The sequence below is a fragment of the Somniosus microcephalus genome, chromosome 9, assembly GCF_052327205.1.
Source record: "Somniosus microcephalus isolate GS21.2 chromosome 9, FLI_Smic_1.0, whole genome shotgun sequence".
Taxonomy (NCBI): domain Eukaryota; kingdom Metazoa; phylum Chordata; class Chondrichthyes; order Squaliformes; family Somniosidae; genus Somniosus; species Somniosus microcephalus.
In genome coordinates, this window is record NC_140995.1 from 231,255,688 (window position 1) to 231,276,101 (window position 20,414).

General features: G+C 45.3%; 1 protein-coding gene across 10 annotated transcripts in view; it reads right to left on the reverse strand.

Annotated features, from left to right (window-relative positions):
* Window positions 1-20,414, reverse strand: part of LOC147113118 (serine/threonine-protein kinase MRCK alpha-like) — a 705,238-nt gene that overhangs the window by 42,954 nt on the left and 641,870 nt on the right. For 7 of the 10 annotated variants that reach the window (XM_085997998.1, XM_085997999.1, XM_085998000.1 and 4 more), the window contains 4 exons: window positions 15,311-15,409; window positions 11,607-11,823; window positions 7,401-7,463; window positions 5,165-5,758 (listed from right to left, as the gene is read on the reverse strand). In XM_085997998.1, the coding sequence (XP_085854124.1) occupies window positions 5,165-5,758; window positions 7,401-7,463; window positions 11,607-11,823; window positions 15,311-15,409 (973 nt within the window). The remainder of the gene's footprint in view (window positions 1-5,164; window positions 5,759-7,400; window positions 7,464-11,606; window positions 11,824-15,310; window positions 15,410-20,414) is intronic. The other 3 variants (XM_085998005.1, XM_085998008.1, XM_085998006.1) reach the window with 1 other exon arrangement.

Genomic DNA, 20,414 nt, shown 5'->3' on the forward strand with positions numbered 1-20,414 from the left:
GGGAGGTTGAGGGTGAGCTGCTGTTTTTGCAAGGCTAACAGCGGAGTCGTGCAAATCGTCCAGCAACTTGTGGTGATTCACAACTCACAGGGAATCTCTTCCTTGCCACAAATTGCTGGGTGAGTTACACACTAATAACGGCGAGCACATTAGACTCGAACTCACTGTTAAATCTGGGCCATTGATTCAGCTCACAGTACAGCTGCACTTACCACAGGGCTGCATGGTACTGGAGCGCCATCTACAGGACACTTTACCCATCACCTCAGAAACATTTCAGTCCTTTCCTTTAGGAAGCCCCATCACAAGGGACCTAATCTTACTGGAGAAAGAATGGCATGTTAACCACGCACACCGTTATTGATGCGCAATTTGGCCAGTAGATTCAGGGAATGAAGAGATACGCGAGCTGCAAATCTCCAGAACTTGCTGGTTGATTTATGCAGCTCCGCCGTTTGCTTCACACAAATAGCATCTCACCCTTAGCCTCCCTGTTATTTTTAAGAATTGCTGGCTTTCTACATTAATTGCTCATTAAACTCGACGTGGAGAGTTAGGGCTGGCTTTAAGAGTGTAAGTCCCCCTTTTAATGATGTGATAATTGTTAATGCAATGCCAAATAACTGCTCTGTCTCTCCTGCACCCTCCACCTTCTGTTTCTTTCCCAATCCTTCAATTGGTTAAGGAGATACACTGTTGGTCCTGCTGTTCACTAAAGTCCTAGGTGCCCCGTTGCCCTCGCTGCGCAGAACCAGCTCGCACTTCCAAACAACTTACAGGGCAAAAAAACTTTTGAGCTAAAGGGTGCAGGTACGCTACGAGATGGTCCACTCCAGCAAGATATGGCCAATTGCGAGGCACACATCATAGAATGTTATTTTAATATACAATAGATCATTCATATGATTATTTAATAAATTATGATTTTAATATTTATTTGGGATTAGGTGATATTCCATGACATGCACCAGAAGGTATTCATGCTCCACATTACTTTCACTTTGTCTTCCCTAGACAGTGAGCAACGTCTCAAGACACTGACTAACCCTCTATGTGTCCTGGGCAACACTGGCATGGGAGCACTTACTGCCTGTCCCTAGTTGCCCTGAATGTGGGACTGGAGATACATGTAGGCTTCTGGATTTATCAAATTCAATTTCACAACTTGCCAGGGTGGGGTTTGAGTAGCATAACCACTAGGCTACCGTATCCTGATGAGCTTAAAAGAACGAACATTTATGATGGCATACTGTTAGGAACAGCTCAGCTTACTTGCTTGCATTTACGTGACCAACACATTGACCTACACATATCAATAATAAAAAACGGTTACCCTGCCTTGTTTTCTGAGACCACTTATCTGATTGCTCTTGTCTGTCAGCAGGGACCAATCAGATGCCAGACCTCCATCGGCTCAACAAGCTCTCCTGCTTTGTTCCAATGAGCTCCTCTCTCTCACACTGGCCTCGGCGATCCAATGAGCTCCTCTCTCTCACACTGGCCTCGGCGATCCAATGAGCTCCTCTCTCACACTGGCCTCGGGGATCCAATGAGCTCCTCTCTCTCACACTGGCCTCGGGGATCCAATGAGCTCCTCTCTCTCACACTGGCCTTGGGGATCCAATGAGCTCCTCTCTCTCACACTGGCCTCGGGGATCCAATGAGCTCCTCTCTCTCACACTGGCCTCGGCGATCCAATGAGCTCCTCTCTCTCACACTGGCCTCGGGGATCCAATGAGCTCCTCTCTCACACTGGCCTCGGGGATCCAATGAGCTCTCCTCTCTCACACTGGCCTCGGCGATCCAATGAGCTCTCCTCTCTCACACTGGCCTCGGGGATCCAATGAGCTCCTCTCTCTCACACTGGCCTCGGGGATCCAATGAGCTCTCCTCTCTCACACTGGCCTCGGGGATCCAATGAGCTCCCCTCTCTCTCACTGGCCTCGGCGATCCAATGAGCTCTCCTCTCTCACACTGGCCTCGGGGATCCAATGAGCTCTCCTCTCTCACACTGGCCTCGGGGATCCAATGAGCTCTCCTCTCTCACACTGGCCTCGGGGATCCAATGAGCTCCCCTCTCTCTCACTGGCCTCAGGGATCCAATGAGCTCTCCTCTCTCACACTGGCCTCGGGGATCCAATGAGCTCTCCTCTCTCACACTGGCCTCGGGGATCCAATGAGCTCTCCTCTCTCACACTGGCCTCGGGGATCCAATGAGCTCCTCTCTCACACTGGCCTCGGGGATCCAATGAGCTCCTCTCTCACACTGGCCTCGGGGATCCAATGAGCTCTCCTCTCTCACACTGGCCTCGGGGATCCAATGAGCTCTCCTCTCTCACACTGGCCTCGGGGATCCAATGAGCTCCTCTCTCTCACACTGGCCTCGGGGATCCAATGACCTCTCTCCTCTCTCTCACTGGTCTCGGGTATCCAATGAGCTCTCCCCTCTCTCTCACTAGCCTCAGTGATCCAATGACCTCTCTCCTCTCTCTCACTGGCCTTGGGGATTAAATAACATAAGAAATAGGTGCAGGAGCAGGTCATTCGGCCCCTCGAGCCTGCTCAGCCATTTTATAAGATCATGGCTGATCTGATCTTGGCCTCAACTCCACTTTCCTGCTCGCTCCCCATAACCCTCGACTTCCCTGTTGCTCAAAAATCTGTCTATCTCAACCTTGAATATATTCAATGACTCAGCTTCCACAGCTCTCAGGGGTAAAGAATTCCAAAGATTCACGAACCTCAGAAGAAATTCCTTCTCATCTCCGTCTTAAATGGGCGACCCCTTATTCTGAGACTTTACCCCCTCGTTCTAGATTCCCTGACGAGGGGAAACATCCTCTCAGCATCTACCCTGTTCAACCCCCTCAGAAGAATCTTATGTGTCAATAAGATCACCTCTCATTCTTTTAAACTCCAATGAGTATAGGCCCAATCTGCTCAACCTTTCCTCATAAGACAACCCTTCCATCCCAGGAATCAACCTCGTGAACCTTCTCTGAACTGCCTCCAATGCAAGTATATCCCTCCTTAAATAAGGGGACCAAAACTACGCAGTATTCTAGGTGTGGTCTCACCAGCGCCCTGTACAGTTGCAGCAAGACTGCCCTACTTTTATTCTCTATCCCCCTTGAAATAAAGGCCAACACTCCATTTGCCTTCCTGATTACTTGTTGCACCTGCATGCTAACTTTTTGTGTTTCCTGTACAAGGACACCCAAATCCCTCTGTACTGCCACATTCTGTAGTCTCTCTCCATTTAAACAATGTTTTTCTTTTCTATTCTTCCTACCAAAGTGGATACCTTCACATTTCCCCACATTATACTCCATCTGCCAAATTCTTGCCCACTCACTTAACCTATCTATATCCCTTTGCAGACTCTTTGTGTCCTCCTCACAACTTGCTTTCCCACCTATCTTTGTATCATCAGCACATTTGGCAACAGTACACTCGGTCCCTTCATCCAAGTCATTAATATAGATTGTAAATAGTTGAGGCCCCAGCACTGGTCCCTGTGGCACCCGACTAGTTACAGTTTGCCATCCTGAAAATTACCCATTTATCCCGAGACTCTGTTTCGGTTGGTTAGCCAATCCTCTATCCATGCTAATATATTACCCCCAAAACCATGAGCTCTTATCTTATGCAGTAACCTTTTATGTGGCACCTTGGATTTTCAAAAGGCATTTGGCAAGTACACTACATCAACTGGTTCCCCTTTATCCACCCTGCTCGTTACCTCCTCAAAGAACTCTAATAAATTTGTCAAACACGATTTCCCTTTCATAAAACCACGCTGACTCTGTTTGATTGTATTTTGATTTTTTTAATGCCCTGCTACTAATTCCTTAATAATGGATTTGAGCATTTTGCCAATGACAGACGTTAGGCTAACTGGCCTATAGTTTCCTGCTTTCTGCCTCCCTCTTTTTTTGAATAAGGGCGTTACATTTGCGGTTTTCCAATCCGCTGGGACATTTCCAGAGTCAAGGGTATTTTGGAAGATTACAACCAATGCATCCACTATCTCTGTAGCCACTACTTTTAAGACCCCAGGATGCAGGCCATCAGGTCCAGGGGACTTGTCAGCCTTTAGACCCGTAAGTTTGCTAAATGACCTCTCCCCTCTCTCTCACTGGCCTGAGGATCCAATGAGCTCTCCTTTCTCTCTCACTGGCCTGGGGATCCAATGAGCTCCTCTCTCTCACTGGCCTGGGGATCCAATGAGCTCTCCCCTCTCTCACTGGCCTGGGGATCCAATGAGCTCTCCCCTCTCTCACTGGCCTGGGGATCCAATGAGCTCTCCCCTCTCTCACTGGCCTGGGGATCCAATGAGCTCTCCCCTCTCACTGGCCTCAACCTGCTGCTTATCCCTCTCCCGGCTTCAGTATGTAGAATTCTCTCTCCTCAGTGTTGGTCTGCTGATGTCGCTCTCCATAGCTGCTCCCCCTCCCCACTATGTATGGATGAATTTCATGCATGGATGTTTAAAGAAGCGGCCGCTGGACTTGACCCTTCCTTGCCAAAAAATCACCAGAAATAGGAGTAGCACCAGAGCTAATCCCAATCTTTAAAAAGAGACATACCAAGGTACACAAATTGCTCCGTTTTAGCAGCAGAATATATTATGTGTAAACACCGCATAATGCTCTTCTCAGTATAAACAGTGTCTCCTCTGATTCAGCATGAGGGGCACCGCGGGAGATCTGTGTCTATATGATGAACACTTCCAAATACAGCACTAACAATGTAATCTAGGTAGAAAAGCTCAAGTAATTTTTAACTGGGGTTGGAGAATCTTTTTGTGGTCTTTCTTTATACAGAACAGGACCTTGCATGAAAACCTGCTGCACATCTCAGCGCATTAACAGCAATGTTCTGTGTTAAATTTAGGCAAGTTCAACCCGCTATTTGTGGGCCAAAAAGGAAAATTGCTGCGTTTTGTTGGTTTTTACCCATCTCGTTTCTTCCTGCACTGAGGGCGCTCGACTTTGCATCGGAGCTCCCCCAAGTCCTGGCAGGAATCGGCTGATACAACACAAAGGAGGCCAGATGTTTTTGGGTTGAATGGCCGAGTACTGCGCTGGGAATTAGATTTACCTGCTAATGAGTTACCTGGACAACCCCCAAATCTACAAGTAGAAGAACCAAACCAACTTACAGCATGTCATGGGAATAGCCGGCCACATCAGTTCCTGCTGCCTTGACCTTCGACCCTGGCAGTCCACATAAATGCCCACAGTACTGAAACACAATAAATACTCCTTGCCCGAGATTTCCACTGCACAGATTGCATCGTTGGGCTGCTGAGTGATAAAGGAGAGCGTGTGGTCGTCGGAGTGGAGTAGGCTGATGGGATTCCCGTCTCCCTGCAGCGGGTACTTGAGAAAGCCCGACTGATAGCCGACAAGCAAGCGCTCGCTGAAGATGGCCATCCACTGCACGGTGCCCGGCACTTGGATCTCCTTGAACTTTTTATGGCGGGTTTTGCTCTGGTTGAGTTCGTAGCACTGCACCTGCCGTTTCATGGCTACACACAGGCACGTGGTTGCGCCGTGACGCACCGATCCCGACACCAGCGTTTGGCAGCCCTTCGTCTCCACCAGTTTGAAGAAATCGCCTTCCCGGCCGTCGAGGGCCGACGTGGGGAAGAGGCGGACGTGCCGGTTTCGCCCTGATATGACGGCGATCAGCTGCTCCCCTGAGATGAGCTCAATCTGGTGGACCTTCTTGTTATCACCAACACGGATTATTTCTGCCGAAGAGAAGAAAGGAAAAGTTTTCATTCTGCTTACGTGCATTTCTGCAGCGCCTTTCACGACCTCAGGACATTCTAAAGTGCTTTTGAAGTGAAGTCATTGTTGCAATGTAGGAAACAGGGCAGCTAATCAGCACACAGCAAGCTCTCACAAACAGCAATGTGATAATGACCAGATAATCTGTTTTTAGTGATGTCGGTTGAGGAATAAATATTGGCCAGCACTGGGGAGAACTCCCCTGCTCTTCTTTGAAATAGTGACATGGAATCATTTACGTCCACCTGAGACGTAAATGACAATGGCAAGACAAAACCTCAGTTTTACATCTCATCTGAAAACAGCACATCCAACGGTGCAGCACTTCCTCAGCACTGCACTGGAGTGTCAGCCTGGACTATGGGATCATGTCTCTGAAGTGGGACATGAACTCGCAACCTTTGGACTGACAGGCGAGTGCTCTACCACTGAACCATGGTGCACACAGTAAAGCTCCTTAAGATGTTTGAGAGCTGTAATAAGGTGCTATATCAAGGCACATCTTTTCCTCAATATCCACTTCAGCTGCAAGTATTTTCTTTCAGGACAAACGGTGGACTGAAGCCCCCTTTCACCCACAAAAGTGAATCCTGCCGTTCCCACTCACCGCGAAGAGTGAATCCTGACCAGCAAATCCTCCCCATGGAAAGAAAAATATAGACTTGGGAAGGGAAGGAAATCACACTGCAGCCCCCACTGTCCACTCCCTGTTCCTTCACAACCCCCCTTTCCCTCCCGTTCTCCTCCCTCAAGAGAGAAGGGATATAGAGAGATAAAGAAGCACGGCATGGGCAGGAGAGATTGAGGGGGCAAATGAGAGAGAAAGAAAAAGAGAGAAATGGGAGTGTGGTGCAGAGAGGGAGGGAGAGAAGGAGAAATTCTGAAGCCAGCTGATTATCTCACCTGTGTTTTGTTGACAGTTAGAAAAGATCAATACTACTGACTTACAGTCAGACAGATCCTAATTTCTAACATGACCGAAGAAAGTGAGAGAAAAAGCGAGAGCGAGAAAGAAAGCGAGCGAGAGAAAGCAAAAGAGAGAGAAAGCAAATGAGAGAGAAAGCGAGAGAAAGAAAAAGTGAGCAATCCCAGGCTTCAAGTGGAAATTTTTACTTTAGGAAATAGTTGCACCAAATTTTGAACCACATTTGTGCGTTCAGAGCATGTGCAGTTTGTAGATTTGAACGGGGACTTGAATTTGTTCTGGAAGGCTTGTAGTTTTTGTGCATGGGGGCGGGGCTTGGATAATTTGTATGGGGAGGGCTCATATTTTTGCGTAGGGCTTCACACTTCCGTGTAACCACTTGCAACCCACTCTGACGTGTATCAGTCCCACGTCCAAGAAGCTAAACATCCCTGACTTAAAGCACTGCATCTTCCCCAGCTGGAAGACCCCATGGGAGGAAACTAAAGGAGAAAATTTACAATTAAATTACACAACAAATGAGCACTCACAGGAGCTCAAAACCGTAAGGAACAAAGTAGGAAACATATTTGCTGTTTATGTTGTTGATAAACAGAACGACTAATAAATCTGAAACATTACTGCTTGCGGAATGGTACAGACTCTGTTTAGTGAAAATACGAAAGAAATCTACTTACCGTCTTTGGTGACATGCACTACAAACAATCCTTCTTCATTTCCCAGTGCTATCCTTTCATGATCTGGAATACAGTAACAGTGAGGGGGACAGGTGTTAATATTTGGCATCTTGCAATATGGTTTTCTCTTACGGGTCAATGTTTCATGCTTAACAAAGGTGCGAGATACAAGCCACTGTGCCCCAATAGCACATTTCAGCTCCAACCTCAAGTATTACTACTGCACCAGTGTGAATTTTCTTTTTCCTCACATCAGCAGTCCTGTGGCTCCCCTGATTTTAATTGACAAAATGGATGCCAAATTATAGGCAGTTCTGTGCAGGGCCCACTAGAAACTTGGACTGCCCAAAATGATTTTGGCGTGAAAAGTGGTTATGGCCCATTCTCAGGTCCATAACCGACAACGCACGTTTCAACCGGGAGGCCCGAGGCCAGCCCGATATTGGTCCTCGGGCTTCATTAACATGTTTTGCATGAGCAGCTGGCACCTGTCGGCCCTCCACAAGTTCATTAAGGTGCATTCACTAAGAAGAATATTTAGCTGCTTGCCTCACAGGCAGTGGCTTGAAGTTAAGTCCCAAAAGGGGGATTTTCCTCCTTTAAGACCTTCCTTAAAACTGACCTCTTTGACTGAGCTTTTTGTTACCCCATCTAATATCGTCTTCTTTGGCTTGGAGTTGATTTTTGTCTGATTGCGCCTCTGTGAAGCGCCTTGGGAGGTTTTTCTAAGTGAGAGATGCTGTATAAATGACTGCTGGGGACCATTCCCATGGGTCCCCAGCGGCGGCCTCCAGCTGCACATGCCCTACACCGCCTGATGTCTTCCATGTTATTCCTGCCAAGTTTGGGAGGGAATTGGGCCTGGACTAAGGTAATGAGGCCCGGGAGTTAAAATTGCCAGGGCCTCACATCAGCGGGTCGGAGCGAGCCTGCAACACGCCAAGTGAAGTTAAAATCGGAGCTAGTATCACTGCTTGGAACCTACCACAAGCTGACCTGCTGGCCCAAGTTCAAATCATTGCTTGATTTCTCCCACCCCCCCGCCAAGAGGAGGTTGGGAAAGAACTTAGTATTCCTTAGAGTAGAGGATCAAAGGGCTGTGTGGGTGGGAATATAATCCATGATAGAATAATCAGACATAGGCTGTGGATGGAGTGGGTTTGATGGGTCGAATGACCTTATCTCGCTCTGGATGTTCTTATATTCCTAAAGCTACCTGTGAGGCCTGTTGTCTCATGATTTCCATATACAAAGAAACATGGAAATACCAAATATTAAAGTGAGCGAGAAAAGGCCCATCGGGTCATTTATATCTCATGATGATTTAAGTCCTAATTCTACAAAACCCAACAACTAACTTCCAGAACATGAATGACTTTGGGTTAAACTTGAGAAAACACAGGAGTCACAGTCTCAGAATAAGGGTTGGACTGAGATGAGGAGGAATTTCTTCACTCAAAGGGTTGTGAATCTTTGGAATTCTCTACCCCAGAGGGCTGTGGACGCTCAGTCGTTGAGTATATTCAAGACAGAGATCGATAGATTTTGGGATACTAAGGGAATCAAGGGATTTGGAGAGAAGGTACTGGAACAGTACCCATGGATTGGAGGGTAGCTAATGTTACCCCACTATTCAAAAAAGGTGGTAGAGAAAAAGCGGGGAATTATAGACCGGTAAGCCTGACATCGGTAGTGGGGAAAATGCTAGAGTCCATTATAAAAGATGTAACAGCAGAGCACTTGGAAAACAGTGACAGGATCGGACAAAGTCAACATGGATTTACAAAAAGTAAATCGTGCTTGACTAATCTACTGGAATTTTTTGAGGATGTAACTGGTAAAATTGATCAGGGAGAACCAGTGGATGTGGTGTATTTGGATTTTCAGAAGGCTTTCGATAAGGTCCCGCATAAGAGATTAGCGTGTAAAGTTAGGCAAATGGGATTGGGGGCAAGGTATTGACTTGGATAGAGAACTGGTTGGCAGACAGAAAGTAAAGAGTTGGAATAAACGGGTCTTTTTCCGAGTGGCGGGCAGTGACTAGTGGGGTACCGCAGGGATCGGTCCTGGGACCCCAGCTATTCACAATATATATTAATGATCTAGACGAGGGAATTGGATGTAATATCTCCAAGTTTGCAGACGACACAAAGCTGGGTGGGAGTGTGTGCTGTGAGGAGGATGCAGAGAAACTCCAGTATGATTTGGACAGGTTGGGTGATTGGGCAGAAGCATGGCAGATGCAATATAATGTGGATAAATGCGAGGTTATCCACTTTGGTGTCAAAAACAGGAAGGCAGATTATTATCTGAATGGCAATAGATTGGGAGAAGGGAAGTGCAACGAGACCTGGCTGTCCTTGTGCACCAGTCGCTGAAGGTAAGCATGCAGGTGCAGCAGGCGGTTAAGAAGGTAAATGGTATGTTGGCCTTCATAGCGAGAGGGTTCGAGTACAGGAACAAGGATGTCTTGATGCAGTTGTACAGGGCCTTGGTGCGACCACACCTGGAGTATTGTGTGCAGTTTTGGTCACCTTATCTGAGGAAGGATGTTCTTGCCATGGAGGGAGTTCAGCGAAGATTCACCAGGCTGATACCTGGGATGGCAGGAATGACGTATGAGGAGAGATTGGGTCGATTGGGCTTATACTCGCCGGAGTTTAGAAGAATGAGAGGGGATCTCATTGAAACTTATAAAATACTAACAGGACTAGATAGACTGGATGCAGGAAGGATGTTCCCGATGGCCGGGGAGTCCAGAACCAGGGGTCACAGTCTAAGGATAAGGGGTAAGCCATTTAGGACAGAGATGAGGAGGAATTTCTTCACCCAGAGAGTGGTGAACCTGTGGAATTCTCTACCACAGAAGGCAGTAAAGGCCAATTCATTAAATATATTCAAGAAGGAGTTAGATATATTTCTTAAGGCTAAAGGGATCAAGGGATATGGAGAGAAGGCAAGGACAGAGTACTGAATTTGGATGATCAGCCATGATCGCATTGAATGGCGCAGCAGGCTCGAGGGGCCGAATGGCCTACTCCTGCTCCTATTTCTTATGTTCTTAACACAAACAAGCCCTTCAAGCCTAACAAACTTGTCCGATGGGAAGTCCTTGCCCCCTCTCTCCCTCACAATAAAAGAGTTAGAAGACTCACAGCACTTGGCATTCTTCTCTCCCCATTACTGAATCTGTTCAATGTCCAGTGTCGCAGTGAGACTTTCTCTCTGCACCACAGAATATCAGCCACCTTTTCTAACTACAACACCTCCTGAATGTTCCATTAAAATTCTCAGCTGAGCTTACACTCACACTAGTGACACAATAGTAATTGTTTATTGTTGACTGTCACCTTTGACAAGGATGGGCCACTGTCCAAAACATTAACTTGTCTTTTCTCTTTTCAGACATACTGTGTATTTCCAGCATTTTTTATTTTTATTCAGCACTGTTTCATTACTCATTCTTGAGGGGGGGGGGGTAGCGAAGAGGAAGAAAGAAAGAAAGAACTTGTATTTATATTATGCATTTCACATTCTCTGGCTGTCTCAAGCACTTCACAGCCAATGAATTGTTGGCAGGGTGAGATGAAGATGGGAGGAGGCTCATGAGGAGAATAAACACCAGCATAGGCCAGTTGGGTCGAATGGCCTGCTCCTGTGCCGTAAATTCTAGGCGTGCTCACTCTCGTTATGTTATCAAACACAGCAGCTAAGTTACACAGAGCATGGTCCCAAAAACAGTAAAAATGAAATTACCAGCTAATCTGTGATTTTGGTAAATGCTGGCCAGGACAAAGGGATAATTCTGATGCTCTACTGTCTCATCCAAAAGACGGCACTCCCTCAGTACTGCTCTGAATCATCAGCCTAGATTATGTACTCAAGTCTCTGGAGTAGGGCTTGAATCCATGATCTTTTGACTGAGAAGCCCCACTGAGCCAACAATGGCATTTAGAAGAAAGAAAGTAGACCAGGAAAATCTTCTGACTGAAAGTTTTTGATATGTTGAATTAAAAGAGAGTTTGAATTTACATAGCACCTTTCATGTCCTCAGGGTGTCCCAAAGCGCTTTACAGCCAATTAATGACCTTTGAAGTGTAGTCACTATTTTTACTATGTAGGTAAACATGGCAGCCGATTACACTTTATGATGTTACATGCTGGGAGATACCAGCTTCAGTGAAAGGACGATCAGCTGGCTCCTACCTATGATGGCGGCCGACTGCGTTGTCTTAATGAGTGGCAGGGCACTGTCATAAGCTTCCTTCGGAACGAAGACCGATCGGTCCTTGAGTTTGTTCTTCTTCAGGATCCGGTGCAGCTCGTTCAGCAGCCCCACCCACTTATTTTTCTCATTCTCGCTGTCAGCCAGTATCAGGATCGAACACTTGTTGTTGGATGTTGACAGCTGGGAGGCTGTAACCTGCAAAGAACAAGGAGATGACTTAAGTTAAAGGGAGAACCCAGGCAGCATTGATCGCAGAGTTAAACTGCCTGCGCGCTTTTATTTTACCAGAGCCTCACATGCTTTAACGTTGTGATGAAGTATATGTCTTCATCAGCCCCTGTGTTTTACCTGCATTGTATTGTGTACCGCCCCCTTTTCCCCTATTGTGTGTATTGGCTCCGCCCCTGTCTTTTGTCATATAAAGGTCTCAAGAGCTGTACGAGTCATTCTGCCAGACGAATCCGATGTGGAATGACGTGCAATGTTCTTAGCGATTAAAAGCCTTCAGTTGAATCCTTTAACTTCTTGTCCTTGAGTTATTGATGGCACATCAAACATGCTCTATTAGATTACCCGAAAACTCTGCTGACTGGAGACAAGCCAAATTGTTTAAAAAAAACCTCTCTGCTCAACCCTTTGACTGCTTCACTGATGGCTGACCTATCCAGACACATTTAATGTTCTACCTCCTGCCCTGCAGTCTTGGCAACCAGCACCTATTTAAAAATAATTCCAGCCCCTATCTGCATGGTCACTATGTAAACTACTTTGAAGGAGCAACTGACAAATAAAGGTATAAAATGCATCAAACATATTAATCTTTACAAAGATCTCTACACTTTAAATGGACAGCCTACACCAACACAGTCCACACCACTTATACCGTCCACGCTTATCACGGGCAGCTATCTATATTGGGCAAATAGTGCTAAACATTTGCCAGTACCATAGGAGTCAATTACAAAGGCACCACTTATAACCTATCAAGTCTACTGGCTATTTCGGGCAGACTTTGTCATGGAATCCTTCATTTAATGGATTTCCCTGTTTTGGTCCCTCACAGAGATGTCTACTTTAAGACTAAGGTTTTATTGCAGATATTTTGATGCCCATTCTTTGGAGCATTAACATTTTTTGCTGTCTGTATGCAAGATCTGGAAAATAACCCAACTTGTCAGTCTCCAGGCTTCATTTTATTTTTAGTTGGGTTGTCTCAGTGTAGCAGTGCATTATGCAGTAGGATTGTCAGATTCATACTCTATATAAGCAATAAAATTGGCCTCAGCATCCATAGGATTAGAAGGATTAAATAACCGATGGACTGAGCTGGCCACCTGGGCAGTATACTGGAGTTAACCCATGGAACGGTGCCACACTAAGAGGCAGCACTTTCAGGAGCGGAGGGGATAAGGTAGAGGGAGAAAAAACAGGTCACTGTGGCGAACTACTGATCTCAAGAAAGAAGGAAATGAAAAAAAACAGAACTCCTAGGATAGGTAACTTGATGTCATTCTGGTGCATCTCCTAACAGGAAGAAAGGAGTTACATTTATATAACTCCTTTCACAACCTCAGGTTGTCCCAAAGTACTTTACAGCCAATGAAGTACTTTTTTGAAGTGTAGTCACTGTTGTAATGTTGAAAATGCGGCAGCCATTTTGGGCACAGCAAACTCCCACAAATAACAATGAGATAATGACCAGATAATCTGTTTTAGGTGTTGGTTGAGGGATAAATGTTGGCTGGGACACCGGGGAGAACTCCCCTGCTCTTCAAAATAGTGCCATGGGTTCTTTTACATCCACCAGTTGTGGCCTATGAAGAAGCATGCCCGCTCAGTCATGGAAGAAAGCAACAAGCTAAACAAAGACCATTTTTATATATATACATACAATTGAATATATTGTTTTATATACAACCGATCGATCTAATAGGATATTTTAACCAGCTATTTTCAGTGTATAATTTCTATTTTTAATCATCCTAGGTGCTAATTATGACCTGGTAGTTGCTCAGTGGAATTGACCGTCAATCCCTGCTAAGTAGATAAAAATGCCACATGACAGCTTTCATCCATTATCATAAGTGTTAATAAACCGCACAAACTCTGGCATGCTTCTGCTGCTAATATTCATCGGCTTCCACAACTGCAGAAAGTGAGGGCCTGGGCCAACAACGAAACCTGGTAAACATCAGGCATCAAAAAGTGAGAGCCTCACAAGTGGCTGTATTATCACATCACTCCTGCTTACCAAAAATATTAAAATACAAGTAGCAATTTTAAGAATTAATGTGCTTTCATGACCTTTCCAGGCTTGTTCAACAAAACAAAACAAAAAGCACGTTTTCACAATGACATAGTCATACAGTTTAGTGATTACAGTTTTTGTTAGTACATGAAACATATAACGGAAGCATTGCACTTTGTCTGGTACAGGCGTGATGGGCTGAATGGCCCCCCTTCTGCGCTGTAATTTTTACCATACTTCATGGAGGTTGGGGTTTTAAGAAAAAAAAAAATTCAGTTCATGCAGCTCTTGTCCCACCGTTTACACCACAGAATGTGTTTCCCCCACCCCCGCCCCAAACCATCCCTTCAGTGAGAGTAATTAAACCAGGCAGGAGTTCAACAGAAGGCTGATCATCCAAATTCAAAATGGGTTTTATAGAGGGCCAGTCAAATCCGCTATGCAGCATTGCGATTGTGTTGCTGTTAGGATCATGGAAACCTCTCCTGTAGAATAGAGCTTGGCAGGGTTCAGTAATACAGGTTTAATGGTGGACTGATAACGTGAAGCTTTCATATCATTACTCCCGGGGTCAGGGAGAGATCTTTCAATTTGTGCTATTCACCTCCCGTAGGAGAGTAAGCTGAGGAAAATCTACGACCCCCAAAAATATACATGGTCAATTGGAGCAGCGAGCTTTACTTCCTCAATTGTGGAAACTCATTTATCTGTGTCTCAGTTACCTGCACTCTGAATTATTTTTGCGGGAGTTGGGATTGGGAGGCTAGTTGGAATTGTGGATCGGCAAAATTTAAAAAAAAATTATTTGCGGGATGTGGGTGTCGCTGGCAAAGCCGCATTTACTGCCCATCCCTAGCTGCCGAGAGGTGGTGGTGAACCGCTGCAGTCCTTGTGGTGATGGTGTTCCCCACATGGGTCTTCGGTCGGGAAATTATTTTTTCTTTTGAAAAACTGTTTATACTGGATAAATTAATTTAAAACACCCACTAAAAGGTAATGTGGGAATCCTCGATTATCTGCCAGTTTCTAATATCCCTCCTTTGCGGTGAATAATTGCGATCCCACTGCAGTTGTGGCCCGGTGCAAAACAGGATTTTTATTCATGGATAAATCCTCCACTTAAGAGGATAAACAAGTTCACTTGAAAGGTTGCTGCTCATGAGTTATGTGGTCACACTGCCCTTGTGGAGAAAGAAAACATTAAATAAGGAAGAAAAAGACGTCCATGAAGTATTTTAAGAAGTACTTGTTGAGTTTTAGTTCTATACTGGGGAAGAGCAAGAGTGGCATCGTCTTCAGGTCCGATCAACAGTAGGTAAGTGGTCCTTAGAGGGTCTACATCACCAAGGAGTACATACCAGGGGAATGCAAAGATATGGAAGTGTCAGCTCCATGAGGAAGGAACAGCATTAATTGTACAGAGAGTAAAAATACCTTAACATGAGTCGCAGTTTTACGATCGCGTGCGGAATGGAGTTTCGGGGTCTGTTTAATGGGCCCAACCCACCTACCCGGTTCTGCTGTAAGCGGAACCTAAGGCAGAGAAGAGAAAAGCTACATCAGTGGTCACCAGTCAGAAGGGGTTGAACTACCACATCCCCTATGGCTAAGAGGGGGATGAGAAGAGGAAGAGAGTTGAATTCAGAAGGGGCTCTAAATGTGGTGAAGACAACTTTCACAGAGGTTAGCTACTTCTCACACCAAGTGCAGTCAGATGATACAGTTGAGAAATGCTGAGAGTCTTCGCATTATATACCTCTCGGGTGACCATGAGCACATCCTCAAACTAATACCTGATCATTTGATTGACAATCTTCTCCAAAGGAGACCAAGCAAACAATGAGGAGGATCAGGCAGAAAGCCACTGTCTATAACTATGGTGGCAGGAGGCAAAAAATCCAGTGACAAAAGAGTTTAATCTGGGGACAGGACCAAAGGCTAGTGATATGGAAGCTCATGTTTTGACACTATCTCCAGCGTAGATCAGACACACACGGGCTCGTATGATAAAGTTGGGGAGAGGTGTGATAGTAGTATCCATGTACCAATGTTGGCAGAGTTTTCTTTGGTTAGTATTAAGCATCATGTCCCAAACCTCTTGTCACATCTCATTGATAACAGACTCGGATCAGATCCATCAACCTCACCTTTTGAGAATTATCCTATGGCACATCAAGATATTATTATTACTCCTAGATCAGTTATGTTGAAGAATTACTGGGAATGTAGGTATTGGGAAAAAGTCTGACTAAATGAGACAATATGATGTGATTCTTAGTCCTCTACCAGTGTGGGCTGGTTTCTGTATAGCAGATTCTCAAGTTATGAGAATGGGTGGATTTTTTAGCCGCCTGGTTTGCTCAGAAACACTGAAAGAGAGTTTTCTCTTTGGCAGGAACTTTGAAGCAACGCCAGGGAACGTAAAGTGAAAATAGTAAATACAGGAAACTTTGTGCTATCCGGCACCCACGGGACCGAGCTGCTGCCGTTGCCTGAAAACTGCCGTACTCTCCAGAGTTAATGTTGAGAGATACAGAGATTCTTATCTCCGTATGTGACAACAAACACTGTTCAACAGCTTCTAAACACTCGGGTGTGGCCCTAAAGCTCTGTAGCTGAAGCTGTTGCTATAGCTACAGACCTTACACAGCTTGACTGTTCAAACAAAGCAAAAAAAACAAACAAAAAGAATTAAAAACGGCTGCTGATTTTTGCCGGTGGCTCCAGATTGCCGGATAGCTCACCTCCGGATAGCACAAAGTTTCCTGTATATGAATTACATAAAAAGTAAAGAACAGAAAGAAAGGGTAGGGCTAATTGGAGACTAAAAAGGAAACTTCTTTCATGGAGGTGGAAAGAACGGAGGAGATGCTAAAAGAACACTTTTACAGAAGAGTGCGACAGTGGGAATGAAAGGGTACAAGAGGTATGGGGTTCGGGAGGGAAAGTGGAGTTGAGGTTGAAGATCAGCCATGATCTTATTGAATGGCGGAGCAGGCTCGAAGGGCCGTATGGCCTACTCCTAATTCTTATTTCTTATGAGGTGGTGCTGGAGCAATTATATGGGGTAAGTGAAAGAGAACAACATAGTACGGAAACATTGGTGAACTCAAAGTGAGGGAGACAGTGGGGGCCCAAATAGCATTCCAGCATTCTAGGGAAGTCAGAGGGGAAATAGCAGAGGCTTTAATGACAATCTCTCAAATATCCTTGGATCTGAAAGTGTTGCTAATGTAACGCTCCTGTTCAAAAAGAGATAAACCAGATAACTACAGACCTTACATCGTTAGTGAGTAAGCTTCTGGAGACCATAATGTGGCATAAAACTATCAACTTAGAAGGACATGGATTAATTAAAGACAATGCAGATTGGCAGAAGGCAAGTCTTGTCTGACAGATTTAATAGAGTGCTTTGAGGAAATACAATCGTATCGATAAAGAAAATACAGTGGAGTTGTGTATAAGAATCTTCAAAAAGGTACATATAGGAGGCTTGTTGATAAAATTTAAAGGGAATATGGCAGCATGGATAGGAAGTTGGCTCAAAGACAAAAAAGAGTGGTTAATGTGTGCTTTTTGTACTGGAGGAATGCAAATAGTGGTGTTGTCCAGGGGTCAGTGTTAGATCATTGTTTTATATATAAATATAAATGATCTGACTCAGATTATAGGGATGCAAACCTCAAAATTTAGACAACACAAAAATTGAGAGCAGTTAACTGCCAAGAGGACTGTAAATGAGCAAAAGGATACGGACAAGTTAGTACATTGGGTTGATTGAGGTCAGATAATATTTACAGAAAAATTAAGATGGTGTGATTGGACTGAAGATTGAGAGAATATATACATTAAATGGTAAAACTTTAAAAGGAGTAGAGGAGCAGCGAGGTTTAGGGATTCAGATATACAACTATTTAAAAGTGAGGCCAAATTGATGATAAAAAGCATATGGGATCCTCGGTTTTATCATAATGGGGCATATATTACAATAGGAAAACTCTGATGGGAGACTTAAAGAAATCATTGGTTAGGTTGCAGTTAGAATACTGTGTTTAGTTTTGGGTATCCTGCTTTAAGAAGGATATCAAGGCCATGAAGAGGATGCAGAAGAAATTCACTAAGATGTTACTGGGTTTTAGAAAGTTAAATTATGAGGACAGTTTTCATAAACCTGGCTTGTATTCCCTTGCGTATAGAAAATTGAGTGGTGATCTAATCGAGATATTTAAACTGACTAAGGGATTCAATAGGGTAGATAGAGAGAAACTATTTCCTCTGGTGGGGGAATCAAGAACATGGGGACATAATGTGATGAGGTGATGCATTTTGGGAGGACTAACAAGGCAAGGGAATACACAATGTATGGTAGGACCCTAGGAAGGACAGAGGATCAGAGGGACCTTAGTGTGCATGTACATAGATCCCTGAAGGCAGCAGGACAGGTAGATAAGGTGGCTAAAAAGGCATATGGGATACTTACCTTCATTAGCCAAGGCATAGAATATAAGAGCAGGGAGGTTATGATGGAGCTGTACAAAACGCTAGTTAGGCCACAGCTGGAATACTGTGTGCAGTTCTGGTCGCCACACTATAGGAAGGATGTGATTGCATTGGAGAGGGTGCAGAGGAGATTCATCGGGATGTTACCTGGGCTGGAGCGCTTCAGTTATGAAGAGAGACTGGACAGGCTGGAGTTGTTTTCCTTAGAGCAGAGAAGGCTGAGGGGGGACCTGATTGAGGTGTACAAAATTATGAGGGGCATAGATAGGGTAGATAGAAAGGAACTTTTCCCCTTAGTAGAGGGGTCAATAACCAGGGGGCATAGTTTCAAGGTGCGCGGCAGGAGGTTTAGAGGGGATTTGAGGAAAAACTTTTTCACCCAGAGGGTGGTTGGAATCTGGAACTCACTGCCTGAAAGGGTGGTAGAGGCAGGAACCCTCACAACATTCAAGAAGCATTTAGATGAGCACTTGAAACGCCATAGCATACAAGGCTACGGACCAAGTGCTGGAAAATGGGATTAGAATAGACAGGGCTTGATGGCCGGCGCAGACACGATGGGTCTCTTTCTGTGCTGTATAACTCTATGGGGGAAAAAATTCGGTTGGTTTGCGCCTCCCGTTAGCGCCTTAAGAGGGCGCTAATGGGGTGCAAAGCAACTAGCGCCTGTGCGCGGAGATGTTTGCGCCACTCACGAAATTGACTAGATATTTTGCGGCGGCGCTAAACACTACCGCCACGATCTCCTGCGCCCGCAGATCGTGACGTCAGTCGAGCGTGCAATGCCCCGGTAGCGACCCGGACCGGATATTGAGTGGCGCCCCCTGTCTTACCGCCTGCCGCTAGCAACGACAGGTTGAGGGGAGCGTTTTGCAGTCAGGAAGGGACTGGGGGAGCGCTATTTAAAGGCGACCACTTCCTGCCTTTTTTTTCACCACGCATTCTGAGTGAGTGAGAGAGACTGCAGGAGATATTCAAAGCTGTGTTGAGGAGTTTTGGGTACTGAGCAGCACTTTGTAGGTTCTTTTTTATTTGATCTTCTTTGTATCGATTTAGAAGAGAATATGGGGGCTGCACTCAGCTCTTTCCCTGGGCCTCTCCATTGTTCTTTCCAACAGATTTGATGCACAGGTCTCTCCAGGCCGAGATTCAAGGCTGCAATGAGCAGGGTGTGAATGGAGAGCAAGATCGACCCCTCCCCTTTAAGAACTGGTCAGCGCCAGTGTGTCTGTGTTCCATTGCTGACTGACATCACATGAGCTTCGCCAGTGCTCTGAGTTAACGCCTCGCTCCTCGGCCTTTGCGCCTTAAGACAGGTGTGTAGCGCCTGATTTAGCGCTCTAACCACCTCCAGGGCTGATAAAAGCCAAGTTTGCAGTCGGAGGCGATAATTAGCGCCAGGCGCTAAACTTTGCGCCCGGCCGATAATCGCGCCCCAAATGGGGCGATACTGAATTTCTCCCCCTATGACTCTTGTGTATTTTGAATGTGTATTAGAATTGTCCCACATGGGATACCGTAGTGGTAATTTGCAATGCACTATGGGAAATGTAGTGCATTGAGTGAAGAAGCACATTGTAAATAAAATGGCCGTTAACTAAACTCTCCACCCCGGAGTCCTTCTAAATTGTTATATAGGTAAGGGTATAAAACCCCTTGAGACACAACAACTCTAATCTTACAATTACGGCCAGGCCGTTCAGGAGTGAAATCAGGAAGCACTTTTTCACACAAAGGGTAGTAAAAGTCTGGAATTCTCTCCTAAAAAAGGCTGTGGATGTTGGGGGACAATTGAAGCCTTCAAGACTGAGATCAGTAGATTTTTTTTTAGGTAAGAGTATCAAGGGATATGGAATAGAGGTGAGTAAATGGAGTAAAGGTACAGATCAGCCACTATCTAATTAAATGGCAGAACAGGCTTGAGGGGCTGAATGGCCTACTCCTGTTCTTAATGTTCCTATGAGAGGCTTTAATTATGAGGAGAAGGTAGAGAAACTGGAGCACTTTTCACTAGAATATAGAAAGTTCCAAGGTGATT